At 35.4% G+C, this 15610-nt stretch overlaps 2 protein-coding genes and 1 non-coding gene across 5 annotated transcripts; all 3 read right to left on the reverse strand.

Annotated features, from left to right (window-relative positions):
- Nucleotides 1–10580: 10580 nt before the first annotated feature.
- On the reverse strand, nucleotides 10581–13562 carry LOC113323598 (wall-associated receptor kinase-like 22). 3 transcript variants are annotated; one of them, XM_026571926.1, is made up of 4 exons: nucleotides 12594–13562; nucleotides 12296–12517; nucleotides 12117–12202; nucleotides 10581–11978 (listed from the first exon to the last, which is right to left on the reverse strand). In XM_026571926.1, exon 4 carries the CDS (start codon nucleotides 11872–11874, stop codon nucleotides 10780–10782), a length of 1095 nt encoding a protein of 364 aa, XP_026427711.1. In that variant the 5' UTR covers nucleotides 11875–11978; nucleotides 12117–12202; nucleotides 12296–12517; nucleotides 12594–13562; the 3' UTR covers nucleotides 10581–10779. The 3 variants fall into 3 exon arrangements, with proteins under 3 accessions (XP_026427711.1, XP_026427704.1, XP_026427715.1); XM_026571919.1 differs by having other exon boundaries at nucleotides 12296–13145; nucleotides 13348–13360; XM_026571930.1 differs by lacking the exons at nucleotides 12296–12517; nucleotides 12594–13562 and having other exon boundaries at nucleotides 12117–12266.
- LOC113275685 (wall-associated receptor kinase 1-like) lies at nucleotides 12285–15206 on the reverse strand. The gene is made up of 2 exons (XM_026525230.1): nucleotides 14910–15206; nucleotides 12285–13193 (listed from the first exon to the last, which is right to left on the reverse strand). Exons 1-2 carry the CDS (start codon nucleotides 15204–15206, stop codon nucleotides 12285–12287), a joined length of 1206 nt encoding a protein of 401 aa, XP_026381015.1.
- On the reverse strand, nucleotides 14275–14348 carry TRNAE-UUC. Its single transcript has one exon. It is a non-coding gene; the product is annotated as a tRNA-Glu (tRNA).
- Nucleotides 15207–15610: the final 404 nt, after the last annotated feature.

Consider the following 15610-nt stretch of genomic DNA (forward strand, 5'->3'; position numbering starts at 1 on the left):
AATTGCAGAGTTAAAATAGCAGAGAATCCTGCAAAGAAGATGATATTTTCGAACGAGGTATATATCCAAAGATTACATAATGATCAATTTCTTCTTACTGTTGATAAAAAAAAAACCTCAAACTAACTAGACCGATATTCCAATTCTTTCAAAATCAAAACCTTCATCTCTTCAAGCAATGATCAATTTCTTCTTACTGTTGATAAAAAAAAAAATTGTTTGTTTTGAAGGAGAATTTGAGAAGAAAATTTTAAACGGGTTTGATAAGAAAGTGAATGGAGGTTGATATTTTATGACTCAGAATGATTCGAACAGAGGCTTATCAGAGGGAATAGAGAGAGAAGATAAACGAATGAGCAGATGAGGCGAAAAGGTTTAAGATTTTAACGAGATTGGTTATCGTTAAAACACACTATCGGATATCGGATATTAACCTAACGGAAAAGCCTATTCCAATATCGTTATCGTTAAGAGAAAATATCCGATAAAATATTCGATTTCGATATCCGATATGTCGGATAAAATCCTATAGGATGTCGGATTTCGGAAATGGATATCGGATATCGGTTATCCATTGCCAGCCCTATTAAAAAGTAACTGAACTTGGTGAATAATGCAATTTAAACTAAACATGAATACATTAAAAACCATGCAGAGCTAAAAGGTAACGTTTGGGTGATGGGGTTTGAAATAGGGCGTTGAGAGTAAAATTCTGTCTACGGGACACATTTTAAGCAACTAAGGTTGAAATGATGCCGATTTTTTTGTCACCGAGTAAATTTATGTCAAGCCAGAGACATCCATGAGTGATTTATGTCTGATCCGGTTAGGCATTAAGTTTTTGCGGCAGGGATATTCTTTATATAAAAACTGAGTTTTTTCGAGCGACGTGGTTAATCGGAGCTTCTGGTTGATTCTGGCCAAACCATTTTAAATTTCAGCCAATAAAATTTCAAGAAAATATTCTGGGCCCACGAAATATCATTTGGCAATCACATTTTAGAAAATAATTACCTAAAATTACTAAATTTTATATAATCTTATAAAATTATGAAACAAAAAAAAAATATAACTTTATGTAATTATTTTAAGAGCTTTTTACAAATCTAGGCCTTTTTTTCATGGTTTACAAAACTAAGCCTGTTTTTTTTTTCTTACAAAACTAGGCCAGTTTTGGTGGATGGAAAGTTAGTTGTAGTTATCTGTCACCTATCCATATTTTCCTAGTTTAAAAGACGAATTAGACCTTCTAATGTTAAATATTTCAGCTCCTGCATTCCTGCACCCTCCTCTTAGCACTGTTAAACACATCTCATCTCTGTATCCTCCATCCAATTAATCTCGACTACAACATATCCATCCACGCCTGCAACTACAGATACACTAGCTCAGAACAGTAACACAAAACTCCCTAATTACCATTCATCTCCTCATTGCCATAGCCATCAATGAGCATCCATGTAAACCAATATTCATATAATCACAGTTGCACAAGGCCACTATAACCACCGTTGCACCAGACTTGCAAGCCTTCTACGTTCTTCTATACTTCTATCAACCAACGAAACAACGCCTCCATCTGAAGCAGCTAACAACACTCCAGCCCATAAACCATAGCAGCAGCATTGTATCTAGTTCACACAATTCAGAACGAAAATCTCCTTCTCAGTTCATCACATTCCTCAATATCGTAATCCCTGTATCTCACACAACCTCATTCCAAAAATCAAACACCACTTGTAACTCCTAGCTCAGATTGAGATCAACTGCTAAAACAATCCCCGTGTAACCATCATTCCCTGTGAACACACATTCATTCATCACCACCACACTGCAACCAACAAAATTTTCTCTGCCTCAACTGAACACTACTTCACTGCATTGCAGACCCTTGTTCTTCTCCTGTATGAATTTAAATTAACAAACAAAATCTCATTCAAGCTCAAATCGATGACAACAACAAACATTTCCTTATTGTTTCAACAAATTACACAAACCCTTGATTTAGTTTTTCTTATGCCTACCTAAAAACTAAAAAAACTAGTTTTTCCTCGTGCTATGCACGGGTCTGTTTTTCACTTATGAAATAACAAATTCATCTTTAAAATTGATTTCATGAAAATAAATAATGTCTTTAGAAAACTAATAACATGAAACGGAAGAAAAAATTTCAATGTCATGGGTATGTATTCCAACATTTATTTTAGCTCCACAAATTAACAAAAAAGTTATCTTGCTCTAATCTTTCCTGAGATTTTGATGTTTTTTCAAATTTTCTAGCTCAAGCTTTTTGTTTTTTTATTAGCTTATGTGCATCTGTGAATTATTTGGTGAATAATGTTTTATATTATTAAGTGTGAATATTGGTAGCACACTTTTGATTAAGATATTCATTCAGTAAACTATTATGTATTGATTGTCTACTACCCAAATTCCCTTGATTAGCTTTGCTGTTTATATTTGAATTTGCACCGTAAATATATACATTGTACGTAATTCCCGAATATATCAAGTGTATTTGTAATGTCCGTGTTTTTAAACCCATGAACGATATTATCATGTACATTGTGTTTATGTCAATTGCTTATACAACCGTTGAATAGTACTTATACATGAGAACTCCTAGTACATAAAGGATTATTTGCACTATATACCAAAGAAAGTGTGTGTTTCTTTTTGGTGTAACAAAAAGTTAGATACAATTTAAGTGATTATATATAAATTGGATAATAGGTTGTGTAACTTTGAACTATATTATGAATTCCATGAAGATCAAAAGAACCCTTGAACAAATATGTACTATAAAAATATTAAGAGAATGCAACTAAATTATAGGATGAATCCGTATATTATACCTATGGACGTATATTCAAGAATTATATATACCATGAAATCGTAATACATAGTATATGCATGACTTAGTGTTGCCTGCTGGTTGTGAGTTAGTACGTTACATATTGTATGAAATTATTTTATGTATCTCCTTACATTGTTATCCTGGAAAAAGCACACTCCTAAACAACCTTTCAGGAAAATATACAGAATGGTTGGTGTCACATATAATTACCGAACTTATTTCCCACGATGTGATTTAATCTTGACTCTTCATTCGATAATAGTTGACTCGTTGGGGGTCGCTATGTCTGTAACTGAATATCATAAATAAATATTTGCGACACGTTATGGTAAATAAAATTTGGGAGAAAAACATGGGATTGTGGAGCATAATCAACGTAAGCATATTTAGATAAGTAATGTGTTGTACTGCGGAAGTTTTTAAAATAACTAATACCGCGTTTGGATACCAGGAGCAGAAGTTAGAAGAACCAAAAGCATTTTGCTTCACAAACAATTGAGTTTTTTGCTTCTATAAATTATCTTGAAATTGTGTACGCAAACTAACCTCTGACTTTTTTTTTCAAGAAATCAAAAAACTTACTTTAGGCTTGTATTCAACCAGCCGACAACCGATACGTATACCCACATTACAGAAATTGCCCGTTTGATTACTGTACTATAAATTTTGTTAAACACTCGTTTAACGTCCTCTTTTTTCCTTAGAATGGTAGTATCATCAAGATAGTTCATAAATGCCATTAAAATACCCATTTCGCGGCATTGAGTTTCTATTGGTTTTCATGGTTTTCATATATGTACCGTATAATAGATAACTGTCCATAGCTCAATGATAGGCACATTTTTGTGTCTTTTATAATCTCAATTGTATATATTATTAGTGCTCGATTTTATATTTATTATGGCTTTTTATGTCCCTATAGGTATTTTTGGAGAAATAAGCTTTTGCGGTGAAATTGGCTAAAAAAGTGGTCTTTGCGCCCGTGGGAGAAGATTACTATACGGACTCTCACTTTGGATAAGGGGTAACCTAATTACTAAGGGGCACCCCATTTCAAGGCACATGCTAAAGGGACTCCCAGTCTGGTTAAGGGGACACCACATTCAAAGTTCAAATAATGGAATTTGGCGGGAAAACTAAAGTTCATGTCTGATAACTTGCTGTTGGATTTCTGGGCAGTTTTGAGGGAGATTAAATCCCTGAAATCAATTGGGATAGGCCTGTTAAGACTAAACAGACCGTATGCAAGTGATTTTATCGATCAACTTGGGCTGGAATGGCTGGGAGAAGCGATCAAAATCCAAACAGGATACGTATTGTTCTGTCCAGTTTCAAGGATTTGTATGAAAGATTTTGTGAGAGTTTTACGCTGGATAGTTACGTACTAGGTCCTGTTCAAGTCTTGATAAGAGTTTGGTGGAAAGTTTATAGCTAACAGACGCATACGAATAGCTTTGAGCAGTATTTTCCGAGACTTTGGAAGAAAGAAAAAATAGAGATTCTATCGGGATTTCTTTGAGCTGTGAAGTATATAAGAGGTGGAGAAAAGTGAGAGAAGATTATCAAGAGGTTTGGGGTCGATCAGAGACCAGAGAGAGGCTAGAGGAGCGAAGAACGGGAGCTGCAGGAAGGAGGAGTTCTGCTGCTGCTGCTGCCATTAAAGAGCACGAAGAACAGACTCCATAAGACAGTCGTTTATCAACAGTGACAACGACTAGCTGCTGTGGGTCTTAAAACAACAGCAGTGAGGTATCGTTATTTACAGCAGTGGTGTTTTATCGTTCTTCTCTGGACGCTTAAAGAGGGTCGTAGTTTCACTGTATTATATTTTTCACTCTTTTAATCATATTTTGAGCATCAAATATTTATTTTTAGAACATGATTATTATGAGTAGCTAAACCCCATTACTGGGATGATGGAGGAAACCATTCTTTATGCATGAGTAATTCTATTTAATTCTTTTATGACTATTTGCACTATTATGAGTTGTTTTATGATTTTTCTTGTTTATTTGTGATTTTATCTGATGATGTATGCTTAGTCTAGGAACTCTTGATGCATCATGCTTATGATTTACACTTAATATTTTTAAAATCTATTTTGGCAAATAAAGAGTCGATGTTTAGAAGCTATAACTGTTTAGAATAAATACATGAATTGCATGAGTATAAGAATTGGTGAAATCCTGAGTCCTAGTATCTCTTGATCCTGTGACAATTTTGTATATATTTTTGTTTTAAAAATCTTTTCAAATCCGAGCAACGAATTCTTATTTACCGCAATCGAAATATTACAACACTCAACTTAATCCAATGGTTGATTTTCCTTTGAAAGTCTGAAATAATCGAGTGAATAAACTTGTTAGTTCATTTTTTTTCTCTTTTTCTTTCGTGTGTGTGTGTGTTAGACGCGAAAATGATTTATTTGGCTGGGTTTTCTTATGTGATTGTGACACTGATGATATAGTTATTTCAATTATAGTTTCCGGCCCTTAATTTTTTTCTTTGGATAATATCTATCGAGATTAGCAAGAGGCAATGGTCTTGACTGAAATATCTATTATATATCCTTTTTTTTTAATATATTTTTCTTACTTTATGATATTCTCAAAAATACATGAAGAGTTTATTTTAGGTTTTGGTTGATTTTTTTTTTAATTTTCTCAAATCTTTTGCAGATCATCTCGGTATAAAATGTTCACTTGCACATGGAGTGGATTGATCACTAACCAGACTGATCGCTTGGTGGATTCTCAACGGATGATTGCTCAGCTCTACTGCCTGGCCAGAACTGATTGCAACAGTGGTTTAATAATTCTAATCTTGCAAGGGGATCGTGAATAAATGATAATATAATATGCTGCAAAGTACAAATTATAAAGTATAAAGAGTTATTGATTTCACTTTGTCATAACCATTGTCATACTCCTAATTCTATGTGCACATGATGGACTAACTGTTTTGTATTTTTTTTTCTTCAGATTAACCTTATAAAAAACCCTTTGGGAACCTATCAAGGGATCCACCTTCGTAAATTAATCTTTGTACACCGCACAAATAAATCTTTATAGTTGAATTTGATTTATTAATTAAAGTGCCTTTCTTCCATGGAATAGAGGATTTCATCAACATCTACTTGCTCGTGCTGCGTAATACATGTTGGTCCTGGCGTACAAAATGGATATTTTCTAGAACACTTCCCTAGCAAACATAGTATCCCAGAACTCATATTTTGTTTGACGACCATGCTGGACTACCAGATAATTAAAGTACCAGAACACTTCCCTAGCAACCATAGTGTCCCCGAACTCTTATTTTGTTTAGTGTATAGATAAAAAGAACACTAATACGTATTATTACCTCACAAATGATAACTTAGTTCAAACAGTAATGGTATGCGAAATAATAAATCTGCAAAAGATAACCATTAACACAAATCAACAAACAATGGGAATAAATAATCATATTTAGGTAGCAATAAAAGAAAAAGAGGCAAAAATTTAAACATCAACACAAACTAAGAAACATCAAAAAATAGAAGGGAAGTGATGATAATAAATAAACAAAAAAAATAAAAATAGAATCACAACCCAGCAACACGAACCCGAAGTTGTTACAGAAAACAATTAATTTCCATCCACCAGACAAATTCATAATGTTAAATTACTTGGCATTTTCACATGACTGAGTTCAACATAAAGGTCTTGATTAATCTGGACAAAACAAATTCAAACACGCAACATTTTAATTGTTTGTGAATACACCTTAGCAATTTTTATAGCAGATTAGTAGATAAAGTGAAAAACGGAAAAGATTGGAAGTTTATGAACACACGATAGATGCAGGATGCCATCTATCGTGTATGACTGATACATCTTTTCGCCCATAAACTTATTACCTAGCCACTGCTGAAATCAATGGGATAATTGGAGTTGCACCTTTCTTCGTTCAGCATCCCAAATATCTTCCAGATTTTGTCCTTGCATTCAATAACACATTTTCCCGTCGGAGTGAGAAATAGCTTGTGTTCAACGATAACAACTATGTCACACTATTTCCCTGATAGTACATTAAGCATAATCTGAGATGCCATATTTCCAGTAAAATCAAGCTGCCACATTTAGGATCGTTATCTTTCTGGATCATCGAATCATTATCCTCTCTACCAAAGATATGTAGTTCAGGGGTAAATAGGACTTTTAATAGGAAAGATAACTGCCACCTAGTACTTAACTGGATGAAATTTGTCTTTTAAATAAAACGGGATACTTTAGAAAATTTATAAAAAACGGGGGTACTTTTGAAATGTACATTTTAAAACAAGTGTGCTTTATAAAATATCCCTTTTCCTATTTACCATCTATACAAATCAAATTAAACTTGACTACAATTATCACAATCCTTATTTATCTTCCTCTCCATTAATCTTTGTTCGTAAAAGGAAAATCGTTAAGAGATTATCAATCCATTAATCTGTTTTTAATTAGTATACAATTATATTAAATTTCGGTAGCTTTTCTTTTGCTGGAACAAAATCATCGACTAAAACATACAGTATTGACCGTTCATACATAGCAAACTAATTAGATATGATCACTGCTAATATAATAGTGATTGATCAACGATCAGTTCTAATATACATATTCTTAAAAAAATGAATGTTGTAGTTCAATCAATAACGTCCATGTGGCATCTCAATTGAAACAAGGAGTGTCTGTGCGGTCCAGAAATTCTAGTAGTTGGACAATTCAAGTGCAATACCATGAAAATGGTTGCGAGGGCATCTCTGACATCCGATCAAAACAAAACAAGAAAAAAAACTATCTTTGGATGCTTGTAAGTATGGCTTCAATTAGTTAAAGAGACCAGTAGGGTTTGATTGTTAATTTGTTTAATCTTCATAGGATATATGGCGATTGAGAAAACAATCTGGTATATTAAAGTACATCGGCTTAAAGGTTTATTAAGCACAAACGATACAGATAGGGGGGAAAATGTAAATTTGATTATAGTAATAAAATCACAAAAAGCCTGTTCTTGGTATTCAATTTCTTTTTTTCAAGGTTTGTTAAAATTAATCAAATGTGAAAAAATGGGCGAAAGATGATGATCAGTGGGTGGAGTCTCTGGAGATGAAATAGGAGAGTATGGTCGATAGTTGTGCAGAGGGAGTGATAAATTTCCTTGTGGCACTTTTTTCTAGTGGCACTTTTCCTAGATAAAAAGTCCAAAAGTGCCACTAGGAAATTTTCAAAATTATATAAGATAAGCACTAAGCAGGGGTAAATAGGATAAATTATATTTTCAAAATTATAGGGTAAATAGGATAAGCACGGATGATAATTTATGTGAGTGATAAATAGGGAAAGTGTGGGTGGCGAATACCGAAACCTTTTTTTTTGCTAGGGGTAATCCGTCGGTAAGTTTATCATTTTCACTTTTGAATCCGACTAAACTTTGGATCACCCGTCACAAGACAAACATTGTATCACCAAACCAAACAAATAACGGAGGTTTGGGGCCACAGGTAGATTTTAGATCGTGGCCTGGTGGAGCTATTTTTGCAACAAGAAGAAAATGGACTCACCTTTTAAACCCATCTTGGCGGAAATATAATCACAGCCATCTATTTGGGCGATAATTTTAATGTGATTTCTTATGAACCCTACTTACTCAGTTTTAGGGTTTTCTTCAGTCTCCTCTTGTTCAGAGTTCGGATTAATTAAAAGTATGAACAAATTAGGATGATGTTTTCTTCAGTCTCCTCTTGTTCGAAGTTCGGATGAATTAGAAGTATGAACAAATTAAGATGATGCTCGTCAGGTAACATTTTTCCTGCATTTCTCTTTGATTGTTGAGTTTAAACATGAGGAACATGGAAACAATAATGAAAAGAGGAAAAACATTGAGAATTAGAAATAGATATTGTTTTCATGATTGTAATGATTTCGTTTTGGTTAACATATTCAGTAGACTTCCTGTTAAATCATTAATGAGGTTCAAGTCAGTATGCAAACATTGGAGATCTATATCTATAATCAAACATGACAAATGCTTGATCAACTTGCATGAAGCACATGGATGTAGAGACATTACCTCTTTGCTTGTCTGTCCAACATGGCCTCATCCTATAGACACAAAATCACAAAATCCTCATCCTGGAAGGGTAGAAATCAGGAGTATTTTATTCTCCAAAGAGGATTTAAGTTCTGTAGGAGTGTAACTTGGGCGGGTCGCAGAGGAAGAGCATGTCGTCTTTTTGTACTTGGGAAAAAAATTATTTGTGGGGTCTTCTCAGTAGGTAAGAATAGATGGAGAAAAATAGATGATCAACAAGTTTCACCCAATATTGTACTTAGCAACAAATCTGTGTATGTGAATGGTTCTATATGTTGGACTCGTTACCAAGCACGCCCAAGTAAGAGTGAAGTCATTATGTTTGATGTTGGAAGTGAGTCATTCAGGGTAATCAATACCCCTGACTGCATCCCTTCATACTTTTGGCGTTCTTATAAACATGAAAAACTAGTCGATACATTGGTAGATATCGATGGGAATTTAACTATTTTAGTTCGACAAGGAGATGACTTGCTGGCTTGTGGATGTATAAGGATAATGGTGGTAATGCAGGTGATAGTTGGATTAAAGAAACTATCCAAATACCTTGTGGATGGGATGAATTACACGATTTAGATTTTAAATCCATTGCAGGCACGGACGTGGTAGTCATTAAATTTATGCAGAAACAGCGTGAACATCTTCAATTTTATGATGAGAAAGAGAAGAAATACTACACAAATCGGTTCGAGTCTTTGTTGGGTCTTACTGATTCTTATGTTGCAAGATACCGAAGTACACCTTTCTGCGCGACTTTACTGCCTGTTCAGACCCTTCAGCATGGTGAAGAACTCAACTGAAATTTCTGATATATACATTCCCCTGCGGTATCAATTAGGTACGAATGGTTTCTTACTAAAGCAAACACTGCATAATCATTTGATAAATAGTCATTTCCTTAAGTGTTAGAATCTTTTTCAAAAAAATATTTTCCTATGAATTGAGAATTAAATGGCGTGTTTTCTATGACGTTCAGGTAAAAATCTCTTCATTGTTTCTCTCAATGTCTTGAATAATAAGAATCTAAACTGTCTCCAGTATACAACTGCAACTACCTTTTTATCTTTATATTTCTGCTAGTAAAATTTTAAGAAATTTGTTTGTGGTGGGTAGTTTTTTTCTGTAGTTTATCACTGCAATGTTCTAAAGCTATTTGCGTTTCTATGAACTACAGGAAACACCACTAACTCGGAGATAAAGCTTTCTTAGGGGTTGAAAAGAAAGCATTTACTGGGAGAAATGATAGCAGTCCAAGTACTTTAAGATTTGCCTCATTCAGAGAGAGTGCACATAAGCACTTAGAATGTCGACAGATTTCTATTTTCTATGTTTTATTTAATAAACAGAATATACTTGGTCCTAAAATGAACTCTTTGTAGAACATATTTAAACTCTTTGTTAGGATGGATTGTTTGGTGATGTTACCTCTAGGGATGCAATGTACGAAACGATGCTTTAATATTCGCGCTTGCAGCACAAATGTTTATGATTGAAGTATATACAAACAATGATTTTCAGGGCATAACCTCAGAATTGTGGTTCTAGGATTGCAAAGCCTTCAAGAATTAAACCTAAATCTGTGTCCAATAGGAAGTGGAAAAAGAAGAAGAAATGAAATATTATCTGTTGCTTGATTTTTTCAAATACAAATGAGTGGTATACATTGTTCATTATACAATTCTGTTCAAAACAGTAAATACACGATTTAACAATCTGGCATGCACATATGCAACTAGATGTATTGGGTAGAGTACTTACCTTGAAGGTTGAAAAGAGTGTACCAACTTGGGAGATTGAATGCACACTTACCGCAGCATTTCCTTCGACGTGATCACATCTTTGTCTGTGCTATATAGAGCCGAGTCACCTGAGGTATAAGAGCTTGTTGGTATAGAATAGAGGCTTGTCATCTCTGGTGATGCATTGACGCCACTCATCTTTCGAGCTATGTCTAATTTACTCAAATTTTCCAGCTCCACTGCAACCTCCTTCATTGTAGGTCTGTCCACACCTTTCATGTTAAGACATCTCCTTGCTAATTCTGCAACGGCCATGACGTGCTCCCATTTCCCAGTATTCACTACGTGCGGATCAATAACTCTAAACGCGTCGTTTTTTACCATTTTGTAAATAAAATATGAAGAAAGATTGCGATGTACATCTGGTCTCTCATAAGAAAGGGGCCTTTCTCCAGTTAACAACTCGACAAGAACTACACCGAAACTGTATACATCACTTTTTTCTGTAAGTTGGCTGGACTGGAAGTATTCTGGATCAAGATACCCTAAAGTTCCTTGAACCATTGTATCTATTTGTGTTTGATCCGAAGGATTCAATCTTGATACTCCAAAATCGGATATTTTTGCGGTGTAATTTTCGTTCAATAGTATATTGCAGGATTTGACATCTCTATGTATGATAGGTATAGGAGCTCCCGAGTGTAAATACGCAAGTCCGCCAGCTGCTTCAGCTGCAATCCTCAGACGATTTTTCCAGGAAATGTAGGATGTTGGAGCCATCTCATCTGCCTTGTTATTATGGATATGTTGGGCAAGGGTGCCATTTGACACATATTCATAAACAAGCAAAGGGACCTCAGTTTCCAAACAACAACCCAAGACCTTCACCAAGTTTCGATGGATAACCTGAGTTAAAATAGCAATCTCATTTATGAATTGCTTAATTTGGCTAGCATCTATTACTTTTGACACTTTGATGGCAACACGCTTGTCTGACAAGGTTCCTTTGTAAACTATCCCAAAACCTCCACGACCGAGAATTAGTTTGTCGTCATAATTTTGAGTTGCCAGTTCTAACTCTTCTGCAGTAAATATCTTTGGTCCTTCTATACCACCTTCATTTGATAAAATCTTCTGTTTTAACAATAGACCGCCGTTCATATGAAAGAACTTCCGTTTAAGTTTAGTTATTTTTCTTTTCCTTTTGCTCAAATACAGCCAAATACTCCCAGCGATTAAACATATTAACAATCCCAATCCTATACCTACATGAGTGCGTCAATAATAGTTCAGTGATATGTCGATTTCCAGGAAAATACTTAAATGCCCATAAGGACTTTTTCACTAGTATATAAATTACTATCTACATACTTAGAGTTGTAAGCAGGAGAATGGGAGCATACCAAGAGCGGCTTTTAGTGTTGGAAATGTCTTTTTGAGCGGTACATTTTCGTAGAACCAGTCCCGCCTTCATTAACGACCAAGGATGCTGCATCAAAAACGCGATTCTAACTACTTAACATATCCAATAATGTAAAGATCAATCTGACTTTTTAACTTCAATTTAATCATTAATCCATACCTTGGCATCCCGGGCTCAAATAAGGATTCCCCTCAAAACCTGGGTTGCAAATGCAGTGATACCCAGGAACTTTGTCAGAACTGCTACAAGTACTATTTCCCTGGCATGCATAACTGGCTAACTCCCTCGGTGTAATTTTATCACATGCCTTGTTCCCTATTGCCCAATCAAGCACAATAGGTATATCTTTCGCCTTCTTTTTAAAATTCGCAACGGTCAAATCTGATACACTAAACGTGTATTTATCAGATTCGCCTATAAATGAATAACTACAGGGATTAAAAGTAAGCGTACCCACATTCTTGGAATGCGATGAATCAATTACGTTCAAAAATCTCCTTAATACTTTGTGTACTGTTGTTTGACAGCACCCAGTTCCATTACAAGATCCATCTTTCAAATTTTCCGTAGGGGTACAAACTGTAGGACAAGTTGTGTTGATCATCAAAGGTGACTCCAAAAGGTACCCCAAAGAATAGCAGCCGACACCGAAAAAACTGTTCTTTGTATATGAAACTGTGTATGGGGTTTTATTGAAGTTCATCCAATCTGGAGATTCACTCAAAATAAATTCACCAGTTTCAGAGTCGGAACACATTATAGCCGGCTTGCTCTTAACGCGGACTTCCATTTCTGATATGCTGATAACTTCAATCATGTTATAAACACCTGAAGTTAGGTTCTGACCGGCTCTTATGAAGGGTTTAGGAGTTGGATAAGTGGTGTCGCAGGTAATATTGTAAGCAAGATATCCAGCTCCAGCACGAGAACAACCATTCTCAGATGGACCTATACCAAATGGATATGGAATTGTAACATCACCGCATTTTTCTTGGCAACCTGGTTTCCCCTGCACAATTGAAGTCGATGATGATGTTGCCAAGGTTAGCCATGAGAACTGTAAGAACAGAAAAAATTGCAGAAACATTATAGATTGATGATAACTGATAAGAGATATCGGGATCTGTTTAGAAGGTTAATTAGAATGTTAACGATTGAAGGCGAGACATGTTCAGAAACTAGTAGGTGGAGGAGTAGTCATAAACTCGTACACTTTGATTCATTCTCTGGACAGTTCAGAGTTGACAGGGATACGGAGCCAACTAATAGACGTGACTACTAGTCTAGTGCTTGGTCAAAACAAAAACCAAATGGGCTATATTGTTTTGGGCTGCACCGGAACAAACTTGTGCAGCCGAGTAATGTTAAGTTTCCAACGTGCAACACTCTTAAAATCAAAGAAAATATTAGTGCATCGGATCGGAAGAACGTGCGTTAATGTTTGAGTGACACCTGGAGTTCCTCCAAACCCTTCAGTAGCTCAGACTTATAAAATAAGCAAAAGTGCTCAAAAAAACATATATAGTTACTGAAGCGGCAAGAGGAACTCTAGGTGACGCCAAACTACAACTAAGCTGCTGCATTCTGAACGGTACACCGGAAAGAAGAGTGATGAATTGCATGAGTGATGTCCAACTAATATCTTACTCACATTTATTTATATAGGTCAAGGAAACCTACTGCTTACTTGATGTTGTATTGTGCTAAAAAAAAGATCCGATGTTAAAAGTTACTCCGAACAAGTTGATAAATGAACCTAGACGTATTACGAGCCAAATTGCAGTGGGTCAGATTGAACTTAGTCCTTTTCTAGGACTTGGTTATAAATATGGGAATGCAACAAAGGTGAATGAGATTCTTGATCACTTTTGTGAAGATAGTTGAATGAGCTTCAACTATCTCAATCCATCTCTTTATATCTTTCATCTCTGATACTTTTATTCTTCTTCTAGAGTTTTCGAAATTTTGTTCCACTGATTTTAAGTTTTAAGTGACCAGCAGGGAAAAGATTTGTCTTTGCAAGTTGAGGATCTACCAGAAGCCGGGGATATTTACGTGGAAACTTATGAAAATTAAAGAAAAAAAGGTTCCATTGCAGTTTCATGAAAAAAAAAATGAAAATTCAAACGAAAAAAAGATTCCATTGCCGGGATTTGAACCCGGGTCGCCTGGGTGAAAGCCAGGTATCCTAACCGGGCTGGACTACAATGGATTGTTGTTGAAGTTTGTTTTCATTACGATATATAGGGATGATTTGGTTACCTAACCTTTTTAAACTTTTCTCCGGCAGGTGTAATTTTTCAGATGAAAAGTCTGGTAGGTAAATGTCATATACGCAGCATGAATTAATCTTAAGTTGGGTCAGGTGAAGCAGGTCCCCAGGAGGCGTTCTTGCGCTGCATTCATCTTTGATGATTTTTGAGTTTTTGATTTTATTCAGTTTCGAACCATACCATCGAAGGCACACGTGACCTCATCGTCTATATTTAAAGCTTAAGCAACATACATTATCACAAGGGCTGATCATATCAGAAGGAAAGCAAAGCATACATAATTATATTAAACACCCAGAAAAGATTAGAAAGACCGAAAGCTTTTATTTTTTTTAGCAAAATAGAAATGAGAATGTTTGAGGATTCTCTCAAATGGTGGCCTCGACCGCCGCAAATTTAAAGAACCATTAAAATGTATTGCGTGGGAGGATCGGCATATCAAACTCAGTTTCCCTTCGGACTGCATAAGAAGTTCCTGACTTGATAAACAAACCCCAAACATTTGGATCAAATCTTGCCAATTCACTGTTGGGCACTAACCCTGCAACATCAGCAACTATGCACACCAAATGCCCATCTAACATCCCACTTTTAAGAAGGATTGGTATTATGTTGATTGTATCATCATCACGGAACGGAAACGCTCTTTTTACTTCAGTGATAGTAATCAGATGAGATTTCTTTGCGAACTTTTCATAAACATCAAGATCCTCAAAACGAACCCAAACTCTTGGAGAAAGAACTGATGTTTCAGTGATAGTGTCACTCCCATGGAATATATTTAGTGGTTGATTCATCTTTAGAACCACAACATTTTTCCAGGTTTGCTGCCAAATCCGAAACTTTCTCCTCGAGCGCTTTCTTGTCCTCCTTCAATTTTGTTTCATTGTCTAAAAAAAACAAAAATTCCAAAACCGCAAGTCTTTCCCCCAAAGCCTTCTTTTCAGCCCTTTGGTGTCCATTTCATCCCTACTAAATTTTACTCGTCCATTTGAATCATGTTTTAAAAATATTTGGACAAATGACCCATTTTCCGTTTGAAAAAGCTTTTACTAGTTAGCAAAATAAAATGACAAATTTTGAAATGACTCCCTAAGGTGGCCTCCTCAAGTTTAAAGAAAGATTAAGATGTCTTGCTTGGATGCGACGATCTACATATCCGACTTAGTTGGCTTTTCTGGATGCATAAGAAGCTCCTGAC

This window comes from Papaver somniferum, chromosome 1 (assembly GCF_003573695.1).
Source record: "Papaver somniferum cultivar HN1 chromosome 1, ASM357369v1, whole genome shotgun sequence".
NCBI classification, from domain to species: domain Eukaryota; kingdom Viridiplantae; phylum Streptophyta; class Magnoliopsida; order Ranunculales; family Papaveraceae; genus Papaver; species Papaver somniferum.